This window comes from Aplidium turbinatum, chromosome 11, assembly GCF_918807975.1.
Source record: "Aplidium turbinatum chromosome 11, kaAplTurb1.1, whole genome shotgun sequence".
Classification (NCBI taxonomy): domain Eukaryota; kingdom Metazoa; phylum Chordata; class Ascidiacea; order Aplousobranchia; family Polyclinidae; genus Aplidium; species Aplidium turbinatum.
Window position 1 is genome coordinate 19786195 of NC_137482.1, and position 24012 is coordinate 19810206.

The following is a 24012-nucleotide window of genomic DNA, read 5'->3' on the forward strand; positions in this document are numbered from 1 at the left end:
TTACGTTTGTGATGGTGATTCTATTTTCACACAAGAATCAGGCCACACTGGTTCCATTTTGATTTCAGTTTATGCATATTTTTATTTAGTAGTTGCCTGGTTTCCTTCTTCACGAAATCCAATGAATATCGCAATGGGAGGTTTGATTATAATCTACGTCGCATTAACAATGAAAAGAAGTCTGGACTGGACATCTAAGCAAAGGTTTTTCAGGTAGCCAGGCTACTAACTATGATTACGTTACTGGATCTTCTCACTGATGGATTTTGCTTTGGAAGGGCTATGCCAAAAATGTATGGAAAGAACTGCTTTGGTAATTTCTGGCCTAAGTTAGATGTTGCCATTTAATTCGTACGTTGCCTTATCGCGTAAAGGAGCTACCACAACAAATTTAAATTTAGCAGAAAGTTAAATTTTTTAAAGAAATGTTTACTTTTAAGTTCTGGATACAACGTTAATCCTAACAATCCGAAAATAATCTACAACTGGGCAAACTATCTGAGAAACAACAACCGCTCTCAAGAAGCCGTTGAGGAATATCGAAAAGTATTGAAGATTCATCCCACGTATGCAAGTGCCATCAACAACCTAGCTACAATTTTAGAAAAAAATCCATCTACAATGGTACGATTTCAACATTGTGCATGTTACTTGTTTAGCAAGATCAATAAAGATGAGTTCACGAAATTAATTTCCTAAGAAGCCTGTTGCTTGAACGAAAAATAATTTCAGACGAAAGCAGGGTTGAGAAAAACCCGGGTTTTTTTGGGTTTTATTGGGTTTTTTTAAAAAAGATGCAAAAAAAGGAAGATTCATGCTTATTTCACCTCAAAACTACTTTTTACGAATGAAGTGCCTTTCACTCACAGTAGGCTACATGCTTGCATAACTCAATAAAATAATGCACTAGGGCTGTTGTTGCTTGAATGTTGCATCATCCATTAATTTCAAGATCAAGTTGGATGTTGCATCATCCAATGATTTCTATACCAAGTTGATGCTACCGTGGTAGAAAATAGAAATCACATTATTGCATCATTTGCTTTAGATTTGAAGGCAAGGAGCATTTATGCCATCATGTTTAAATATTTTTTATCATTTATATATAATATATATTTTATATAGTAATGACTAATGGATGAGCAATTGCGTGGCCAATGGCCATTTAGGCAAATGCTCTGAAACAGCCATGCGTTAGGATCCAGAATCTGTAATTGGTAAATAACCTCCTAAATTGCATTTCACATCATATATACAGACTACAATATAGAGTAGTACTTTCACCAGTTTACCTATAAGGCCTTCTTGCATAAATGAGTTTTAGCGTAGTATACACAAAGTGGCATTACTTGATTTTTGTGCACTGTACAATATCCACTGCGTTTTCAGTTTATTCTTGGAAATTTACTGCACAATCACATCCTTAAGTCCTAATTTAAAGTTTGTTTTAACTGCCTTGTAGTGTTTTTGTTCATTTTTTTTATTTTCTATTAAAAACTGGACAAATATGATGCTCTAGGTTTTTTTATGGGTTTTTTTGGTTTTTTTTAAGTGGGTTTTTTTAAAAAAACCCACCCGGTTTTTTTTGGGTCGGGTCAAATACCGACAACCCTGGACGAAAGTGCGATGAAACTCTAGCTTTAGTTAGATCATAATTAATCATGCTGAATACAAAAATTGAAATAGTATACAAACTTCGGTGCTTCAAAGAGAAGCAATTTATTTGATCTAAAAAAAAAACAACGTGCAAAAATCATCAAAATAAGGCAAAACTTCTTGGCGACAACTCCCAATTTCCCAACCTAAATCTTGTTAGTTCATACAGACTTCCTTTTTTAAAAGATTTGCGTCTTACAACATTTGCTTTGACGAAATTGTAGCGTATTGCCCGCCCCTATTTTTATCTCTAGATTAATTTGCTGCACTTGACTGCCGCTTGCTTTAAGCTACGTTTTGGGTTCAACGTTAGCCTGTGCTGATGGTTTTAAATAGAAGATAGCTCATTTGATGAAGCACTTGACTTTGTACAAGAAGAAAAGTAAGATCAAGCGGCACTGGTTCTGCTCTCGGAGTTTTCGCTTGAGCAACGCAACTTAAAGGACTGCTCTCCATTCAGTGGCACCTATAGTGAATAGAATAGTTCACAGACAACACTTCAACAACCGGAAACTACACTCTGCCAAACTCGGTGATCGGGCCTGCGTTGGTGGTTTCAAAGCCTTTACAAGTAGGCTATACAAAATTGCTAGGACTAAGCTCTCAAAGAAGCGTTTTCAGTCAGAGGAAAAAGATTTTCACAATCATTCAACTAGGTTACATTTTCTATCATGATAAAATGCTTGAAAGTAGCCTACAAAGCAATTAAAGTTTTAACAGGTATGCCGAAAGAGCAAATTTCGCAAAATGTTAAAACAAATTGTGCATTTTATCACAGAAAGAAGCTCAAGAACTTTATGCAAGAGTCATTCAAATGGAACCCTTCCACAAAAACGCTTATATAAATCTTGCCCTTATCTTATTGTGAGTCTACTACGCTAGCTGGGTTATTTTGAAAAGCACTTGACTTCGTAGAAAGAGAACCGGTTCATTCCCCAAGATGTGTGCTTGTGCAACGCATTTTAAAAGCAGTTCTCTATTCATCAGCATACGATAAATGGAATAATTTGCTGACAACAAAACGTAAACGTCTCATTCTGCCCTACTGCCAATCTTCATGACTGGGTCTGCCCCAGCAGTCCAATACAAAACTGCCAGGAGCTTGCAAAGAGACTGTCTCTGACCGAGAAAAAGATTTCTACAACCGCAATTTTATGTTTATCACTTTGTTAGGCGTAGGCTACTGTTCAATAGGGTGGGCCGTCGGAAACAGATCGCTTAGCAACTCGAGTTTCTTAGGAGGTTTGTCGAGTAAATGGCGAAATCGAAAACCATTTTTTAATTGAACGCCAGGAAGACGGCGCACAACTGGGACCTAATCGGTAAATCACCCCATTCCAGGGATATTGACAGGGTTGCCATAACGTCCTTATTTCTAAGATTTGTCCTTATTTTGAAGAACTCTATCTTAGAAAATATTACTGTCCTTATTGCTAGGAAATGTCCTTCTTTTTGACTTGAGTCCTTATTTTGTCTTATTTTCAACAATTAGTGAATAAACTTAGTGGAATGACAGCCAAATCCCTACTACAGTAAAAGTAAACCTAGACCTGAGTTGTCTTGAGATGCACAAAGTATTTTTTTACGAACAATGAGTTGCTGGAACACATTGTTTCTGGCAAACAATATGGCATGTGATATATAATGGCTCGTATAAATGCTGAGGTTTGTTCAAAAACGTTTGTTTTACTTTGTATGAAAATTTAATTTTTCTGTTGTCCTTATTTTTGGGTTCATGTCGATGGCAACCCTAGATATTGCAGTGGCGTATATTCAGAGTTTGTGTGCCGCACACCCATCAAACATGGTTGATTCATCAATCATCATACAGTTAAACATGCAAGTAGGCTACTTGGTAGCCTATATAAATGGTGAAGGCAGGGTATACAAGTAGCCTAAGTACTTGGTAGCCTATATAAAAGGTGATGGCAGGGTATACAAGTAAGTAGGCTTCTTGGTAGCCTATATAAAAGGTGAAGGTTTGGTATGCAAGTAAGTAGGCTACTTGGTGATGATGAAGGCGTATACAAGTACGATAGCCTAAGATGATGAAGGCGTATACAAGTACGGTAGCCTAAGTACTTGGTAGCCTACATAAAAGGTGATGGCAGGGTATGCAAGTAAGTAGGCTACTTGGTAGCCTATATAAAAGGTGAAGGCATGGTATGAGCATTGCAGGTAAGGTAGATATAAAAGTGAAGGCAAGGTAATATGGACTACTCACAGTACTCAGGTATCAGGTATATATTAGTGCTCAGAGAAGGCAAACAGGTAGGGTATTGGCCTACTGACTGAAGCAAGTATAATTGGGTTCTGTTTCAGTGAAAAGTTTATTCACAATAGTGGAGGGAAATTTAAAACAAAATTCGCAATTTATTACAGGTATTCAGTACAGTAATTCGTAGTGGTGGCGGTAGCCTACGTCGAATTTTACATTGATTGATTGAATACAAGTAATCAGTAGGCTACCGGTGGCAGTTTACCAATTAATTGCAGTTAATTGGTCTGCAATAGTTATAACATGGCCGCATATACTCGATCTGCTGATCCGGTGTTCGGCTTTGCCAAAGAAATGAATGAACTGGTTCTTCCCACCAGTGGTGACGTTCTCCGATATTGCGCCCAAGTGAAAGAACAATACAAAATCATGAAGAAGAAGGACACCGGAGATTGCAAGAAGGAAATGGGGCTGCGCGAAATGGCGGAAGCAGTGGCGACTAAGATAACAAGCATCTACAATTTCGCCACAGTGGCGATCATTACGCGTGAGGGAGTGATCAAGAAGATTCTGAAGCAATGGGCCATGGTTAAGATGAAGAATAAAATCCCCACGGCGAGAAAGACGGCTGAATGGAAAGCTTCAATGAAGGCCAGTCTTTGCCTCGACACTCTTTTCGACGTCGTTGACGACAAATCGCTGCATTCACGCGAGGTTGATTTTGTTAAAGACCAACGCGGAGCACGCATTGGTTTCATTGGAAACGTCGATTGGAAGGCGGAAAAATCTGAGAAGAAGAGGGACGAGCGGAAGGAGCAATTGCTTTTGAGAGAGAAGCGAGAAAAAGAGCGGGAAGAACGCGAAGAATGTACTCAAGACTCGTATGACGACAATACAGAAGAAACTCCTAGAAGGCGCTTCCCTTCAGAGTGCTCGATCGGCAGAGAAGAAATCGAAGAAGAGCAGGAGCGATGTACTTTCGATCTTCGTACAGTTGCGCGTGAGGCGGAAAGGTATGGAATTTCGAGTAGAGCAGCAGCTGCCCTCGCCACCGCAACATTACTGGACACAAAAGATGATTTCAATCGGATGATGGTAGTGGATAAAAACAAGCTCGTTCGTGCACGAAAACGGCTTCGTTTAGAGATGAATCACTTTGCTTCAATTTCGCTCGGCACAATAGTTGAAGGCCTTTACTTTGACGGCAGAAAGGATAAAGCCCTTACATTGAATGGCATAACTGGCTATTGTCAAAAATCAATCGAAGACCACTACGTGATGCTGAAATACCCAGGAGGTGAATATATCGACCACGTTTCCATTCAAGGGCGTTCAACTGGAAACAACATTGCCAAAACGATGTTGGCTGCTCTTGAAGTCAAGGGAATTGACGTGAAAGGCATTCAGGTCGTTGGCTGCGACGGAACTGCCGTCAATACAGGTAAGCACACAGGAGCCATCACCAGCATTGAGCAACATATCGGGAGTGCGGTACAATGGTCGATTTGCCAGTTTCACCTCAACGAACTCCCGCTTCGGCATCTCTTCGGCGAGTTGGACGGGAAATCATCAGGACCGCAAACCTTCAAAGGATTTATCGGCCGTGTCGTCGCTAATGATAAGTACAAAATGGGAGAATTTGCAGTCGTCGAGTTCGAGAAGATAAAATCCAACCTGACAGAAGTCGATGAGGTGATGGATATTAGCGGCGATCAAAAGTATCTGCTCGATATCGTGTTGGTCATCGAGGGAAGTCTGCCTCCAGAAAGCATTCGATTCCGTGATCCAGGAAAACAGGGTCATGCACGATGGCTTACTCTCGCTTCAAGGATATGCCGACTTTATATCTCGGAGCCAGAACCAACAGAGGCGCTGATAGAAATGACGAAGTACATCGTTAAAGTTTACGCTCCCATGTGGTTTACTATCAAGCGAAACAATAAGATTCACTTCGCTGCTCGGTCCTTCCTTCGGTTGGTTAAGCTGACTCGCTATCTGACAGGCCAATTAAAAAAAGTCGTCGACAGTTGCCTACAGACAAACGCCTTCGCTGCGCATCCGGAGAATGTAGTGTTGGCTCTTCTGCATGACGAGTCTAAGCCAATGCGTAAGCTCGCAGTTCATCGGATCCAGAAAGCAAGGGACGATTACACGGGTGGGATACGTCGTTTCGAAATTCCCAAAATAAACTTTGAGTACACAGACTTGACAACAAACTCGTTGCTCCGGTGGAGCGAGCAGAAGCTCACTGAGCCACCAATTTTACGCGATTTCAGCATCCAACAGCTCACAGAGCTTTTCGTCGAGACCGATTTTCCTACATCGATTGACAGTTTTCCGTGCTGCACACAAGCAGTTGAGCGCGCAATCAAACTCGTCACCGAAGTGAGCGATGAAGTCATCGGCCATGACCGCAGACATGAACTCATTCTGACGCGAACTGCTGCTCGCTCACAGCGTTCACGTTTTGAGTCAAAGAAAGATTACGTTCTGTGATTGTTTTTGACTGTGTTTACGTCGTTTTGTGTATTTTTTACTTTTTTAATTACCGCACTTTTTTTTTTTTTTTTGGAAAAAAAAAACGTTTTTTATTGTATTTAGGTGATATTGATTTTTTTGTGCGGCGTCTTCCCGCCGCCCGATCTAAAAAAAATTTTTAGATTAATTGTTTGTGACCTAAGCCTCCTATCTGAGCCGAGTTGCTAAGTGATTTGACAAAAAAAGTGCATTGACGGCCCACCCCAGTCTATCTGGTAAATCAACTGTTTAAAGGCGACTTATTCCATAGCCTACTGTATTTCAAAAGAATAATCTGTAATTCGTAACTATATGAATAATATGACTATTGCTCAGATTCTCTCTGACAGCCATACAGGTTAGTCTATGCTAGTCTACACAACGTAACGAAATTTTGTATATCTTTAAAAAACCATCAAGTCCTTTTTATGCAATGAATCCTGTACAGTCAAAGGAACGCAATAAATCTTGTAGCAATATTTAGTAGCTAAATTGTTAATAACCGAAAGTGCGTATGTAGCAACGACATGACATTCAGACTGCATACCACATTCTCTATCAATGTCCTGCATACCGACCAAGGATAGACATGTAGACCTAACAACGCTCGGTGGACGCACAATCCATTGGCTGCTGCGTCTGGATAAAACAGCGTGACCTGCGGCCAAACGCAAGAACGACATTGCAGTTTATCGTTGAACGTGTAAGAACAAACTTTGCAGGACGATAGCTTGCAAACTTAATTAACAACCAGGAATTTATCCATGAGGAGGCTTAGAAGAGCAATCGACCTCTCATGGAGTTTATCTTGCTCTCCCAAAAAATGGATTTTTGATGATATTACAGTGCAGCCTAGGCTATTAATGACATTGTATCGCATGTTGAATAACGTTAGATAAATATTTGGCTGCATTCAGTAGCGAAATTTTCAAACAAACTCTTTATTTCAAATTATGTTTTCTCCCCTCCAACAGTTGCTTTTCCCCACTAAAATTGTCCTTCTAGCTACGTCAGTATAAACAACATGTTTGTTTTGGTGTTTGTAGGAAAGAGAAAAAATATCAGCAAGTAGCAAAAGTCTTAATTCGAGCTGTCCGCAACGTCCAAACGAGTTTAAAGTCGTCCACAATGATAATCCAAGAGATGATTAAGCAAAACGCTACAGTTGAAGCCGAGCAAGCGTATTTTCACATGCTCAACAAAGTTTGTCTAAACACCGACAAACTGCATGTAGCAGCAGTTGGTTGTTCAACAGACTACTTGCCAGCCATGAGAGGCTATGCTGACTTAATGCTAAAAAAAGGTAACTTTAAAAGCATCATGTGATGTAAGTTATCATGTAGCATCATCATGTAACTTTTTGCAAAATTGAACTGGATCCTACGATATATATTTTATATGAAGAAAAGGCATGAAAAATAGGTCCGTACTTGAAAAGGAATAAAATTCCATTCAGTGATATTCCAGATAAGTAAGCTTACCCGTTCAAGTTTTGACCACCACAAAACCGCAGAAAGACTGATGATGCTCAATTATATTTCATCAACAAAATTCGATAAATCAATAATAAATTTGAGCTACTGGCTACAATTTTGACACATTCCACAGAAATTCATTTTTCAAAAGTCAAATGTTGTAGCCATCACATTGCTTAATGGTAAACACTAGAACGTGGCCATAGAATCGATAAGGAAGAAAGAGAATCATAAGCAGCAAAGAAAGAAAGTGTGGGTTTCGAAAAAGAAAAATTTCTTATCAATTCTGTGGTAATGTTCTAGTGTTTACCTAGTCTAATAGGCTATCTAAGGATTGTATTCCCGTGATCATCCATATGCTTATCGTAGTCGGTGGGTAGACTAAATGCCGAAAAAGTTTTAAAAGCTCTATTTGCTCTATACGTTTTAGATACAGAGACCAGCAGACTACCGTATAGCCTATGCTTTAAACATTTGTATCATATTTCAGGTCATAAAAAGGCAGCACTGAGAACTTACAACAAGGCTGTCAATATAAATCCTAAAGATGCAGATACTTCGGTTGGGTTATCTAAAGTTCTTTTATCTACCAAGGGCACTAAAGAAGCAATTGATATGATGCTCAAGTAGGCTAATGTTTTTATTTTCGTGTGAATCTCACAAAAACGTGATGTTTTGAAACCATTGGTGTGCATTGAGTCCTCGGACTGGGAAAGCTTCTTGCAGAGATTAATCCTGGCAGTTTCCCATACTTGTAGAGGCTTTGAATCACTGACGCAGGGCCGGTTACCGAGATTGACAGAGTGAAGTTTCCGATTATTGAAGTGTTGTTGCCGGGGAATTGTTCCATCCATTAAATGCCGTTGTCTATAAGCCTATGCTGCACTTTCCATTGACGTAGCCAATCTAAAGCCTACTGTGTAAGTGGGTAGGCCTACGGTAGCCACTTAAACATGACAATCCCAGTAAGACTCGATGACACGACCATCGACCAACCAACCAGAACACGTTTAGGCCTAAGTGACTACTGTTCAATTGTGACCTTTCTAGCATTCAGCCAGAGAGTTGATCCTACTTTAAACTTTGTTTGGTAATTACACAAGAAAAAAGGGTTATAGTTTGTGTAGGCATCGAACACACGTCATCAAAATGTCTACCTCTGCCTTAACCCTTTACGCCAAGCTGTAGACCACGAAACGTTGACATAATTTAGGCTACTTTAAATCAGAAACGTTTTCTCTGTTTTCCCTGTAACTGTTTAGATTAGTTCTGATTAGTTGAAACACTGTTCCTGTAACTTCTGACTAGTCCAATGATCCATTTGTCTTAAAAAAAACTTTTTGTGTTTAAGTGTCTACCGTATAGCCTAAGTGCAACGCAACTTTTGGTGGAATTCTTGTTTTGTCTTGCCACGGTTTATGGGAACAAAGTTTTGAGAATATTGCATCGTAGCATAACCAGCTTGTTGAGTGGTAGGCCAAACACCAGTTAAGGTCTAATTTTTCTGACAGAGCGGTTGAAGAAGACCAAGACAAAGCAAAGGACGCTTGGGAAATGGCTTCTACTCTGTTTCACAACAAAATGTTTGTGCAAAGCTTAAAGCTTTATAAAGTTGTTGCCGACATAATACCGGATGATTTTGATGCGGTTGGCCAGTATGTAAGTGAGGTTGCTTTACGTAGACCTACTTTTACATTATAACTTGTGGGTTTCTTGTTACTTATTTATTTGCTACAATAATATTAGGCCAACTACACAAAGGAATAAATAGCATGCAGAAGGCCAGAAATGCACTCGATAGGGCAGCGCCTACTACAGCAAACTTATCTTATTGACTTCTTTATTTATTTGGGCATTTACTCAAATTAAAACTCTAAGCTAACTTAAATAAATGAATTTCATTCCGATAGCGCAGCAGATAAAAATCCGGATTATTTAACGAAAAAAAACACAAGATCAAGAACACGATACAACTCTCGGGATGCGGAACGCACTTCAACGGTGGCTGACAATTCAGAGGCAATTGGTAGCCTAGATAAAATACATTTTAACAAACCAGAACCATCCCTGACAAGAACGTTACTGGCCAATCTTGGTAACCGAGTTTATTGTTCAAAATCTCTACAAGCAGACCTGTGCGAAATTGCTAGGATTAAGCTTTTGGTAAAACCTTAGTTCTCAAAACCGAATGCAAACATTTTTACAATCAAGGTGAGGTTGAAGTACCGTATAGGCTACAACTAAATCATTCTACACACTAGGTATAACTTACAGTAGGCTAACCAACTATTACATTTAAGGCCGCGCTCTTGTCGGAAGTTGGGGAAACTGAACTTGCTGAAAAGATGTTGCTGAATTTAACTTCACGGGATCAGGATTGTCTCCATGTTGATGTGTGGACAAACTTGGCTACATTGTACGGAAGAAGAGGAAAACACGATAAGGTGTGAACTGTAAAGCAGCGTGATAAATTATAAACTTGCAGTATGTTATTTAGTCTTAACTGCTGGCTACTGTCACAATCAGAAAGATTATGTTGAAATGGCTCTAATCAAAACTGCAATAACTGATCTAGTGCTCTATATCTTATAAAGAATATGTTTTATTATGGAAAATCTAAACTGGCTAAGCCATGTGCTACCTAAGGTTTTATGCTAAGTGTCCTAACAATCATCATGCGCAGCACTTATTCAAATATAATAAATTGGTCAGTTTTAAATAGCCTATTATTGATTTCTACTACGGTACGAGAACTTAAAATGTTTATCCCAGGCCATCATTTTGATAAACGGTTGTATTGGTCGCTTGCAAGCTGGAAAGCAACAAAAAGTGCTACTTTTGTACCAACTTGGGAAGCACCAGCAAGACAGAAGCAAACAGTTATTTAAAAAGGGATTTGAAAAAGAAGCTGACGAATTGTTAAGAAAATCATTACAGGTTTATTTTGCTCAAACTTGTTTTCTCCTACATTTTGTAAATTGTCTTTTGTTAAAAAAATTATTCGTGTTTTGGAAAATAATAGCCTATTGGCGAGCACTGCACTTTCAAAACTTGGATGCAGAGAGAGAGAAAGAGATTACGTTTTATTCCGTCTGTTGTGAGAAAAGCACAGGTGCGATCAACATGAAAGACACAGCACCAAACAAAATTTCAAAGCATACAGAAAGCAGTAAAAGAAAAACAATCATTGAGTTAGCTGCTTCCTATGTTATCAAAACAATAAATACAAAGTAGTCTACTACAGTGTAACCATCGTAATCCATTAATTTATTTCAATCGTCATAATACGAAGATACTCGTGTGCAATTCGATGTACAGTAAATAAATTCAGTTTTAGTTTTTTAATCATTCAATTCATTTAACCAGTTAATATTTTGTTTTGTAGAGTTTAAAAGAAGCGGATGGTTTGAATCCTGCCAACACCGAGGCCAGCATCATGATCGAAAGGCCGAGAGCCGAAAATTAATGAAGCAATTTGAATTGTCCATCCAGCACGACCAGTGAGCAAAACCTACCATTTGACGCGGGAAACGAGAAGAGGTTTTCAACAAATTGTTCTTTTCAAATCGCCTGGATTTGCAGAAAAAATCAAGAAACCAATTCTGTGCTGAAGACCGCAGGAATACCATACATCACAATGGTGCATAAAAGCGTCAAAATGGAAAAAAATTAGACTTGGCGTTGGAATAAGCCATTCGCACATTCTACTCTACCCTGCAATAATTAAGGAGGTGTAATTGTTGAAAAAAAACGTGACCTAGAGAAAAGTAGTAGCCCTTTCCTGTTATCAGAACTTTAAACTTTCCGATGTCTCAATCGGAGTAAAGCACCAATATTGTTTAAAATAGATACAGTGACCTGAAGTTTATTGCACACCTTGGTCGAACAATAATGTTAGCAATTTAAAGTCTGAACACATTAGCATATAATTTTGTTCGCATGATCACTTAAACAAGTCAGCCAACCATTGAAGGTTACATAACCAAACAAAAACGCAGGTACAGTGGATTTCTTTGATCATATATGGCTTGAACATTGAAACGCAAAATTTTTTAATCACAAAGTAACAACAAGTGCTTTAAATTTAAATCAATAAAGACGACCAACACCAACAGCTTGAACAGTCAGTTACTGAGCGGATGTACCGTATAGCCACGATGATCATGTGGTTGCTAAAGTGTAGCCTACGACTGTACGTATTGTTTTTTCTTACCAAGTAGATGGCCGTCTGCATTCCCAGCCAGTAAATCAGTGCAATTTACATTGATACTACATCTGCAGACGTTTTTAGACGTGTTAAGAATAAGTTTGACGGCTGGGTAGATACAAAGCTTGCCAAAGAAAGAAAAAGGAAGTGAACACTTCCAAAAACGTTCGAGGTTTGAAGCAGCTATAGCAGATTATGAAACGAAATTATGAAACGATTGGTTATGAAATAGAGAAATTGCTTCGTAAATCAATTAAAGGGCAAAAGTATCTCTACAGTGTATTGCTCAATGGGTAAATAAAAGATAAATCACAAAAAAATAAATAACACTGAATAATGTTTTGAAGTTAAACTGAACAGCACTATTTTAAGATGCCCCAATATAACTGTGAAGCACTTCAAGGGCATTGATATTTAAGATGAATTAACAATATCACAGCAATTTTAACCAACTTTGAATAGATACAAATACACATAAACAATTGCAAGGTATGCACAGTGGAAAGCCATTGCAGAGCAAACAATCAAATCCACTGATAAAAAATAATTTTGTTTCATGCTTCGGGACTTAACCTACTTTTTATGTATCTTGCAAACAGTAAAAAGTTTTTGAGATTCTTTATCACTCATTTCCTAATCGATGAAGAAGAATAAAACTTGAAGAATTCCCATCAGCTCAACTGAAAGCTTATGATTTGTTACAAAAATTTCAGTAAAACTGAAACGAATCTATATAGATTAAACAAGATTTTCTCGCTCGACTTGCTTAGCCATTTCTGCATATTCTTCATTCAATTTGGATGCAGCTTCATTAAAGCTCTGCATTATTGAATCTTTTTGAATCTGAATATTCTTCAGAAATTCATCATCAAGATTCCCAGAACCTTTGCTATGTTTCAAATTCTTCAATACATGAAATAATTGTATTATTACTTAAAAATAACATTATAAATGATCATTCTGATCAACTAAGTCTAACATATTTATTTTCCAACACTAACACCACTAGCTAATGGATAGTGAAACAATTGTGTCACACAACAAGCATCAGACAAACTAACATTACAAAAAACTTGGTAACTTTTCAAAACAGGCTTAGTAAAATGAATCCAATTTTAAACTATTTTTGAAGTGAAAGGTTATGTAAATGCATATTGCATGAAGTTTATGTGGAAAGTATGCATGTCTGTGACATGCTGTATATTTGTCTGCACTGCTATTTTTGTCTATTAAAATCAATGTTTTGACAAGCCTTGGCTATTCAACTATTCTCTTCATCATCAACTATTTGCTTTTCTGTGCAGAGAACAATTTACATGATTAAAAATTGATACTGTGACTTCTACATTAATGCAATGGATAAAAGCATTTGCCCAATAACAATACTGTTGATTGATCAGTTGCACAATAATAATACTATTCAATCTTTATTCTCAGACTGAGAAAGCTTTCTTACAAACTTAATCCTGGAAGTTTTGAATACTTGTAAAAGCTTTGAACCACACTGACACTGGTCAGTGGTCACCCAGATTAGAAGAGTAAACTTTCTGCTTATTGTTGTTCAAGAGTTGTTTGAGAATTCTTCTATCCATTGGATGCTATTGAATAAAGAGCTGTCTTTAAAATGAGATGCTCAAGCACACATCCCAAGAGTCAAACGAAAACTAACTATACTATCAGAGTGGACAATATGTCAGCCGTGGATGTTAAGTTCAGTTTGTTTTTATTTCTGACCATCACAACAAAAAACAATATATGACAAACATAGCAGAGGTCTAGAAAAAGGTAGAATCGACAAAACGTGGTAGTTATAACGTGCATGATACCAAAGCAGGGCAATCAGTTTAAAATAAAAAAAATTCCTAGAATTAAAAAAAAACAAGAAAAAGGATTTTTTTAATGACTGCAACATGTGTGGGTTTGATGAAGATTTTATAGATTGGACATAATGGACAAGTGTAATGAAACTAAAATCTAAAACTACAGTAGAATACAGTATACGGTATGTATTCTTGAGAATTTTTATCCTAAATAAAGTACAATACCAATACTCCAACTAGCTTAAAAAGTTTATACGGTCTTCTTCTTCTATCGAGTCTTCTAAAGTTTGTTGATACACCACAGATTGACACATTCTTCCGCAACGGAGTTGTACACTGACAGGTCCCACCTACTGCACCGGGTGGCAAGCCGAGGGCAAACAAGAAGGTGGTCCGCTGTTTGGGGCTCGGTGCCACAGATACATACAGCAGGGCCCGTGTCGTAGCCCCACTCCACCATTGCAGACTTAGTACGTCCAACACCGGTTCGGAGTCGATTTAATGTTTTCCACTTTGCCCAAGGAGCGTTTGCTCCTGGGGGGAGGGACTCTGATGGTGGGATCTTCATTTCAGTGTATGATGGGTCGTTTTCGAATTGTTGTTTCCATTGCTTAAGTCTTGTTTCTTCTTTTGTTGAGGTTAGTGGCTGAACGTCTGTTAGGAAGCTTTTTCTTGATTTCAACCGGGTTTGCGCAGCAGTTTTTCCATATAGAGGATGTTTTTCATCACATATTTGTTTTAGCCTTTCAGCTTGACTGCTAACGTCTCTTCTTATGTATGGTGGTGCAATACCAGCAAGCAGATAAAGTTTGTTGGTATTTGTGGGCTTCAGACACCCAGTAATAAGACGACAAGAATGATTGAGTACAGAGTTAAGCTTCGATGAGTGACAGGACCTGTTCCAAACAGGGCATGCATATTCTGCTGTGGAGTAGCACAAAGCCAATGCGGTCATTCTGAGGGTTTGTGGATTAGTGCCCCACCCAGAGTTGGTAAGCTTTCTCAGGATATTGTTTCTGGTGTTAACCTTAGCCTTTGTGTTTTCAATGTGCTTTTTGTAGCTGAGAGTACGGTCCAGTGTCACTCCAAGGTAGACGGGGTTAGGGCAATGTTCCAGCTCTGTTCCCGACCAGGAGATTTTAAGGGTCCTTGTAGCTTCTCTGTTTTTTAGGTGGAAAGAACATACTTGTGTCTTTGAAGGGTTAGCTTTGAGGTGATTGTTGGTGTGATATTGTGTTAACTCCTCGAGCGACTTTGTAAGGTTTTGTTCTATAGCAGCAAAGGTCTTTTCTTGTGATGTTATGCATAGATCATCGGCGTATATAAACCGCTTAGTGTGTTGATCTATCGGCTGATCGTTGGTGTATATGTTATACAGTAACGGTGCTAGAACACTTCCTTGAGGAAGTCCGTTCCGTTGATGATGCCAGCGGCTTGTTTTTGAATTCAGGATAACTTGGAATCGTCTGTTGTGGAGTAACGTTGCTATAAGCTTTGTTACTGCAGCATCTTTGGACATCTGCAAGATCTTTTTCAGCAGGAGACGATGGTTAACTGTGTCATAAGCCGAAGATAGGTCAACAAATGCAGCACCAGTAATCATACCTTTCTGGAATCCGTCTTCAATATGTTGCGTTATGATATGTTTATAGTTTATACGGTATGAAGCAATAATAACACTGGTCTACAAAAAAAGAATTTTTTTTTGCTCCATGAACTTTGAAGACTGATTTAGAGTAATTTTGGGGTGCTGAATCCGAATCTGACCTCAGATTTATCCTATCACGTCAGGTTTGTGAAATATGATAACAACAAATTGCTACTTTCGTCAAAAGTGGAAGATTTGGCGTTGCGTTTACCACCAACATATGCAGTGCTGTAACGAAAGGTTAATGTTAGACAGGCCAAAACAGCCTAAATATGGTTACTGAACAAGCATTGCCATAGGCTTGCTTAAATCTTTGTGGTTTCATGCAAAACATTGACGGGGGGAGGGGATCTGTTACACTTATAGCCTCCCTTTTAGCTTGTTATTACTGCCTTGTTAATAATGTTGCTTAGAAAACAAATTGGTATCAAAATTATAATTGGTAGGTGTATTTCAGCTACTTATGCACCACATGGCCTGGATTTCTGGATCTTGCACAATGTGTATGTGCAATAAACGCAACGTCAAATCTTCCACTTTTGACAAAAGTAACAATATGCTGTTATCATATCTCACAAACCTGACGTGATAGCATAAATCTGAGGTCATATTCGGATTCAGCACCCCAAAATTACTCTAAATCAGTTTTCAAAGTTTACAGAGCAAAAATCGTGTAGACCAGTGTAATCAATGTTCATAGTGGTGACCATTGCTAAGCTAACACATCTCCACAGTCAACAAAAATACAGTCTTATGATGATAGTCTTATGACAGTATTTCTCAGATTTCTTATTTGATTATTAGATTTCTTATGATAAATCTCACCTTTGTATGGATCACTGGTGAATTTAAGGATAATATCCTTTTGCTCATTTCACAACATACTGGAACTAAAAAATATTGCAATATTAAAATTTTCACAAAAGTTTATATTCTTTCTTGAGCACTACGACTGCCACACAGTGATAACTGATAAATTAACATCAACTAACACGATGGTGTGGTAAATCCACATTGTTTATGTGCAGAGGTCATCTTTTTTTACAAACGTTTGCACGAAGAAAATCTTTATAACATTACCTTTAGATTGCAATTTGACAATGTTTTGTTCGAGGAGCAGTGTAGCATCTGGAAAGATTTCGTCTGTTAAATTTTCCGAAATCTGTTTGATTTCACTTAAAATTTCATTGTCTTTAACAGTTTTCTCATCAAACTGTTGAACAAAATATTTCATTTCACCACTGGTGAAAAATGTGTGATTAAAAAGTCGATTTATGTTGTCCATATTTCTAAAGTGACTCGATAAAACATAATAAATCGTGAACAGTGAGCAGTCTGAGCACTAACCATTACTTCTGAAGCTGATATGGAAATTAGGGTTGCCAGAGGTTAATATAAAAAGAGCCCAAGCTTATGCAAAAAGTAGCCCAATTTTTTTGGGGTTCTAAAATGGAGCCAAAATTGGAGCCCAAGCAAAGAGGTAGGCAATTATAAAAAATTCTTCCAGAGGGCTTGATCATCAGTCCCAAATTATAAGTGTTTTTCCAGTTTTTCAAATCTTTCAGACAGATTAGCAACCATGCATTCACTCAACTGTTTGTTAAAATAACTACAAACAAGTAGCCTACTGGTACCACACCAAGTAACACAAAAAATGGTTTAATTGCTTTTCGTGATGAGCTAACGTATCAAGAGTGTTCCCCTCAAGACCATCAACGGTTTTGATAACCCACCAAGGTCGATCAACGTAGAATCAATCAATCAATCATTTTATTTTTGGTTATAAACTATCTTTTTTGTCTTTTTTTTAACTCATATAAATTGTTAAAAAAAATTCATTAGCCTTTTTTTTCTCATCTTTCTACATTTGTAAAAAGTTTATTAAAGTGTAGGGACCCGCGATGTAATTTCCATTGTTTTTTAACTTTCTTCAAAATGTAGTTCTCCCATTATATTTGTGTTTCTTAAAAAACTCAGTTGTTGTGAACAAATAATGGACAAATCGTTTTCTACGCAACAACACAACAAGCCTTCACCAGTGAACCTGTTCTATAAGGATTGATGGCTCAATTTTCTCCGTTTTAGCAAAACGTTGCATTATGACGTAAAATCGTGTGATTTCATCAACATTAACTTTTAAAGAAATAGCGTCAGTTTCAAGTTGTTGCTGTGAAATAACAACTATTCAAATCTCCGCAATTCACCTCTATGACGAAATCCTAAACATGATTTCACCTTTGCTGTTCTACAATCGCAAACATATTGTTGTAATTTGCCAATTTTAAATTACGTAATTGCTTGCTTTTTCTTTTATTTTGAAAGTGCTTTATATACCTCCGCACAAACAAGTTTCACATATAATATAGTACAGTATAATAATTACGATAATTCGAACTCACGAATTCAAAAACTCTATTCATTCTGAAAAACACTAGTTCAATAAATTGGTGTCCTAAATTCTGAAATTCGAACTCACGAATAAAAGAAATTCTTTGAGACTCATTGTGTTCTTCTGTGCCATCGAAGCTTTGTTACGGTACGCCAGCAGCGTATCTGCTGTTATCAGGGAAATAAACTTTAAATTTAAATAAAACCTAAGAGCCCTGCAAAAGTATTGCGACCATGCCATGACTGATTGTCCTGCTTTGGCATCATGTACGTTATAGCGTCCGTGTTTTGTCGCTTCTACCTTTTTCTAGACCCCTGCTATGTTTGACATATATTGTTTTTCGTTGTGATGATCAGAAATAAAAACAAACTGAACTGATGTCCACTCCACTACATTTTCATGAAAACTTGAATTACTTAAGTTGCCAAAACGCGCCCAACGCGAATTTTTGGCGCCTGGAGAAATCGAAAGTAGCCCAATTGGGCGTAAAAGCGCCTAATCTGGCAACTCTAATGCAAATAGGCTATGATCACTCGAGCATGACGTCGCGCCTTCAAGCGTATTATTTTGCTAAACGCAAGGTCTGTGTTGCCAGATTGGGCTACTTATCGCAAATTGGGCTACTTTCCATATGTGATTTGCGACAAAAAATTGAGCTTGGCGACTTGCGACTTTTTGGGCTACTTTTAAATTTAGATTGGCGACAATATAACAAGATTGCGACTTTTTTACATTGGAAATTTCTTACTAAAGTAAGTTTCGCTTGCAGTCTACTGACAGTTTATTTGTAGTTTACAAATTTTACAGCGCATTCTCATGTTTCCAAGACGTAGCAAGGGACATGGTTGAGTGAGTTTCTAGTCTATTCTAGCGTTACGTTATCTCCGTTCTATGTCTTTTACAGTTTACTCTTACTGTAGAAGTCAGAACGCAGAAGTGCTTTAAAAGTAGTGTGCTGAAAAAGTAGTGAGAATTTAATCTGTACCCGATAGAGCCTGATGTGAACGTGCCTTAATGTACCGGTAACTCTGTTGCTATTTAGCAGAGTAATTTGTGCAATTTCACTGGGTTTGTTGCTGATTTTTCATGTGTGTTTTTTAGCTGTACATTCAAGAGCATTTGACGGCTTGTATGTTATTAATTAACATTTTTTTCAGGTTCTTCCACTGACTGGCGTGCAGTTTTTACATAGTCTACTAATCAATGTAGTAATAATTGGAATAAGAATGAATGGCTTGATGAAAATGTATGTTTGTTGAATTTGTGTAATGATGATTGTACACCTTGTCCTTCAGTAAAAAAAACCCAACACATCATAATGACAAAACTGAGGCTAAGCAGTTCTGTCATGAAGTATGCCTAACAGAGACATCCAAAAGATAGTGGCTGTGTCAGTGTTAGAACGCCTCACGGGGGGTCTGGGGGGCTTCGCCCCCCAGAAGTTGGAAAACATAGTTCCCGCGCCCCCTGCTATAAATTGGGCTACTTTTGGAGCAAATTTGCTACTTTCTTGGCTACTTTTTTTTTCAAAATCTGGCAACTCTGCGCAAGGTCGGACAGCCTTCACAGACAGAAGGAGAGCGAAAAAACTTTTATTTCGTCTGTTGCGAGAATAGCACGGTACAATTATACACAATACAAATAAAATAGCACCATAGAAATCTAGATACCACAACAGATAGGAAGCAGCGAAAGACTATATCAGTCATCGAGATCGAGCAGCTGCTTCCCTGTTCTTGATGAGACAAATGTCAAGCATCGGCTAATTACGTTGAAACAAGATAGGCTGATGTTTAGTAAAAATGAAAAAAAGTCATGTGCTGCTGAAATCCTGTGATTTTATTCAAATGCAAACTTTATTTCGGGTGTTTAAAAATAATAGAGAAAAAAGAAAACGTTTGAAATCAATAAAGTCTTGCAGCAAGGGCGTTTAAACTTCTGTCTAACCAATAAAGTTCAAGCCAATAAATAGTACAAGCAAAAGCACTTTCAGTGAAGTACTACAAAAATGATCACAATTTAAAAAAAAGATATAGGTCTATGGTAATGGTTCTGCCATAAAAGAAATGGCTGAGTGACTCTCAGTGTGACCTGCAGGGCCTATGAGAGGGGGGTACGGAGGGTACGGCGTACCCTTGAGGGCCCAGACCTGTGATTGTTGGGGGGCCCAGAATTGTGATTTTATAGTTTACGCGCAAAAATGTTTGGTTAAAACCATCCTAAACGACTAAATTCAAGCATAAAAGTTGTTATTATTTAGTCCTGGGGGGTCCGTAATGTAGCAAGAGGGCCGGAAAGATAACTAAGTGCATTGTGCGCAAATTAGGGGCCCAAAGTGGTGATTTAATGCTTTACGTTAAAAATGTTCTGTTAAAAGTATAATACCCTAAATTAAATCAGAAAAGTTAGGTATTCTCCTGTCCGGGGGGGGGAGGGGGGCATAGCGTAGCAAAAGCAAGGTTGAGATTGCCTAACCCACCAGATTTTTTTTAAAAGCCCGGTTGTTTTTGGGTTTTTTAAAAAGTGTTTGAAAATGGAAGTTTCACGCTTATTTTACTTTAAAATGAATTTAAGAGTTGTAGCAGGAGCCAGAGTCAATACTTTCGGAGCTGGAGTGGAGGCGAAGTAAAAAAGTGGCTTCATTCACCTCTGCTAAGCATGTGGTGAATGCAAAAGTTAATGAAGAAAGGTTATTGGTCAGATGATTAATTCGATTATGTTTTGACCTTATGTTGTGTTTGAGTCTTGGTAGAGAGCTTGACTTGTTGTACGAGATACATATGACACTCAGTAACGTTAACGGATTTAACATTATTTATTAAACACAAAAAAAAAAACAATAAAAAACTACTAAATCCAACGTTTTCGACACCACATAGTGTCCTCATTTGGAATAATTATAGGCTACATCTAAGATACATAACTAAGTTTGAAAATTTTACATTAAAGCTGTACAAGCGACACCTTTCAACAGCACCATCAACAACTGGCAAACACAAATTGTGTGTGACAATTCACATGATATGCACAACACAAAACACTAATTAAAAACCCAAAGCAAGATGGTAAGTTTGTGTAAACTAAAGCTGATCAAAAATTATTTAAGATCAACAACAGGTGAAGAGCGTTTAGTCAATCTGGCAAGGCTCAGCATAGAATCAAAGTTAGCCAGACAAGTTAACTTTGATAAAGTTATTAAAGTTTTTGCAGAAAAAAAGGCAAGACAAATCTGTTTTGCTGAATAAATGAACTCAGCGATGTACAAAATACTGATTTTTGGTGGATAGTTGACATGCAAGCATTGGCTAAGAGTTAAAGAAGACCCTGACAAAGTTTATTTTGGCCAAGTTATAAAAGTTTTTGAAAGAAAAGTCCAGACAAGCTGTTATGCTAACTAGTAACTAAATACCGATCATGAAGTTATTGTAGTACAAGTATTACAGTATATTTAGTTTTGATTGTGGGCTAACTTGCAATCATACCATACTAACAGCTACTAATTTGATGCTCTTGAGCCTGTTGAAGCGTGAACTTTTGAAAGTACTTGAGCTTTTTTGCTTTTGGACGGTCATTCTCAATCTCAGCAAAATTTTGTGCATGTTCAAGTTAAATGACGGACTGATTGTTTAATAACTATATATAAATAGTGAATTTTTTATGTTCAGCAGAATTTGACTATAATGGACTATTCATGGGCAGCATTTTTTGTCCTTTCCTGTATCAGAAATCTGACATCTGTTACATCCAAATGCCTTGGAGAAAAAAAACTGACCAGAGTGTTGGTCCATTACATCAGAGTTCTACAGTAATAGCACATTATACTGTTATGTAGTTGTTAAACTGTACAAATTATCCTCTTTGTACAATAGTAGCCTACTGGCTGTATGTGGCCCACGTCTTTTAGGTGCAGACAATTAGGCGCCGGTCAAATAGGCGCGCACACTGTGGTGTCAGGATATTTAGGTGCAGAGCATTGTGGCGCCTGGTCATTTATGTTCTGCAACGTCAAACTCTGGTAAGAAGATGCTATGTTTTAATGGAGTGAAACTATGGAATCAAATACCAAAAGAAATACAGGAAAAGTCTTATAATGCTTTTAAATATAAATGTTTATTAAAGAATTTGTACAATGATCACTCCTGAAACATAGCATCTGCTTATTTCTCTGCACAGTTTTTTTTTTATGTTGCCCTGTGTTACTCCACTGTTAATGTATTATGTAAAGTGCTGGTATTGTGCTATATGTGTTAATATTCTTAATTTTGGGTCTTTTGTTTAAATGTTTGGGTGGCAGCTGACTTTGGTGACCTTTTGGTCTTTCGCTGCCATCCTTGTTGTGCGAATTATTTGTGTTTTTGTATATTTTTGTTCTTTTCTTTTTCGCCAACAAAACAAAAATAAACTGAACTGTCATTATTCAGATGCATAGGAATAGAATTTAATTTAGAATAGGTCAATCCCATTCTCTGTTCCTATAAACTTGTATTTTATGATGCTCAGTTTTTTCTTATCTGGCAGCAGGGCAGGGTAGGCCTATATCTTTCATATTCAATATTATTGTGCATAGCCTATTAAAATTAAGTAATAGTTTTATTGCAGCCTGATACTATTATATCGCACAGATGTCTAATTCTGCAGTAAAATGTTGTATGATGTGCAATACGCGGTACGCCTAAGCAAACATCACGCGCTTTGCCCAAGACGAAGGGGGCCCGGAGTGAGAGGGGGGCCCGGAATGACTCTTCGTACCCTTGATGAAAACTTCTCTCAGAGGCCCTGGTGACCTGTTGGGCTGAAAGAAACGAGCTCAATATGACTGTGTAAATTGAGAAAAAAAATAGAATGTAAATGAGAAATAATTGAGTATAAGCGAATAACACAATAGGTCAATAATGTTTTCTTCAGATGAAATTTAACAAATTAAACTGGAATTGATCTTGCAGCTTCTTCGTTCACGAAGTCACGCGCTAACCAGCTGAGCTATCAGGTGAACAGAATATTTTCAGACAATTGTGGCGGTTCTTCCGGGTTGTGCTTTGTGAAGGATCATGCTTTCAGTGCAGTGCTCTTCGCATGAAAATTTGTGCTGGTTTTCCTTCGTTTCATTCACTATTGATCAGTAGCCTATTATTGGGTTTACATTTAATAGAGATGCATTCTTTTATTATAGGCTTATGTGACCCATGGTTACCGAGTAGCCTATTGGAGGAGTTTCATTAGGCTACACACTGGTAGTTTCGCATAGCCTACTTGTAGAGGCTTTTTGACGCAGGGCCAATTACCGAGATTGTCAGTGAAATTTCCAATTGTTGAAACGTTGTTGCCGGGAAAATATTCCATCTAACTTATTAGGTAGGCTACGACTACCACTGAATGAAGAGCAGTCCTAAAATGTGTTGCGCAAATCGCGAGAGTCGAACCAGCGCTTTTTGATCTTGAGTCCAGCGCTTAACCGCTATCAGACCACTTGGCATGCGACAACTCAGAAAGTATATTTAAGCTATAGATCATATGTCAGCAGCAGTGGCCGAGTGGTTAGCGCGTTGGGCTCGCAGTCGAGAGCCTGCATGTTCGACTCCAGCCACCCGCACTTGCTGTTGTTTCTCTGGGCAAGAAACTTTACGATAATTGCCTCTACCCAGTGATCGATTCGAGTAATGGGTAGTACCAAATTTAAGTCATAAGTAGAGTAGACAACCGGAAACAGCCATTGCCGTCGGCTGCAGCGTGGGTCAGGTGTACGTCGGAAGGCGTACACCGATGCATAGCGCTCAAGTCCGCTTTCCCGCAATGCAGGATAAAGATAAACAAACAAACAGCAAAGGTGATTTTCAACTAACATCAAGTTAGCAAGCTATTAAACTCAGCAAACAACCAAAGTCAGCAAATGTTGTCCGCTCCGTTAGCTCAATGGTTACCCGCCTGGCTCAAGATCACGCGGCGCTGGTTCGATTCTCGGGGCGTTCGCTTGAGCAACGCACGTTAAGGACTGCTCTCCATTCAGCAGCATCTAATGGATGGAATAATTCTCCGGCAACGAGACTTCAACAATCGGAGACTTCACTCTGTCAATCTCGGTGAC

The 24012-nt window shown here is 38.2% G+C and overlaps 2 protein-coding genes across 4 annotated transcripts in view; one reads left to right on the forward strand and one right to left on the reverse strand.

Moving 5' to 3' along the window:
• The window catches only part of LOC145780302 (protein O-mannosyl-transferase TMTC4-like), a 31342-nt gene extending 19959 nt beyond the window's left edge, over window positions 1-11383 (forward strand). The window contains exons 9-17 of the mRNA XM_082592005.1: window positions 93-213; window positions 441-624; window positions 2435-2520; window positions 7438-7694; window positions 8357-8492; window positions 9378-9525; window positions 10167-10310; window positions 10639-10803; window positions 11252-11383. Of these exons, the coding sequence (XP_082448131.1) occupies window positions 93-213; window positions 441-624; window positions 2435-2520; window positions 7438-7694; window positions 8357-8492; window positions 9378-9525; window positions 10167-10310; window positions 10639-10803; window positions 11252-11332 (1322 nt within the window). The 3' untranslated portion in view covers window positions 11333-11383. The remainder of the gene's footprint in view (window positions 1-92; window positions 214-440; window positions 625-2434; window positions 2521-7437; window positions 7695-8356; window positions 8493-9377; window positions 9526-10166; window positions 10311-10638; window positions 10804-11251) is intronic.
• Window positions 10931-16893, reverse strand: LOC145779896 (uncharacterized). 3 transcript variants are annotated; one of them, XR_014290572.1, is made up of 4 exons: window positions 16622-16893; window positions 16367-16431; window positions 12080-12976; window positions 10931-11580 (listed from the first exon to the last, which is right to left on the reverse strand). XR_014290572.1 is itself a non-coding variant. In XM_082591569.1 (3 exons), the coding sequence occupies exons 1-3, from the start codon at window positions 16824-16826 to the stop codon at window positions 11536-11538; spliced, it is 315 nt and encodes a 104-aa protein (XP_082447695.1). In that variant the 5' UTR covers window positions 16827-16893; the 3' UTR covers window positions 10931-11535. The 3 variants fall into 3 exon arrangements, 2 of the variants coding, with proteins under 2 accessions (XP_082447695.1, XP_082447694.1); XM_082591569.1 differs by lacking the exon at window positions 12080-12976; XM_082591568.1 differs by having other exon boundaries at window positions 10931-12976.
• Between the last annotated feature and the right edge of the window lie 7119 nt (window positions 16894-24012).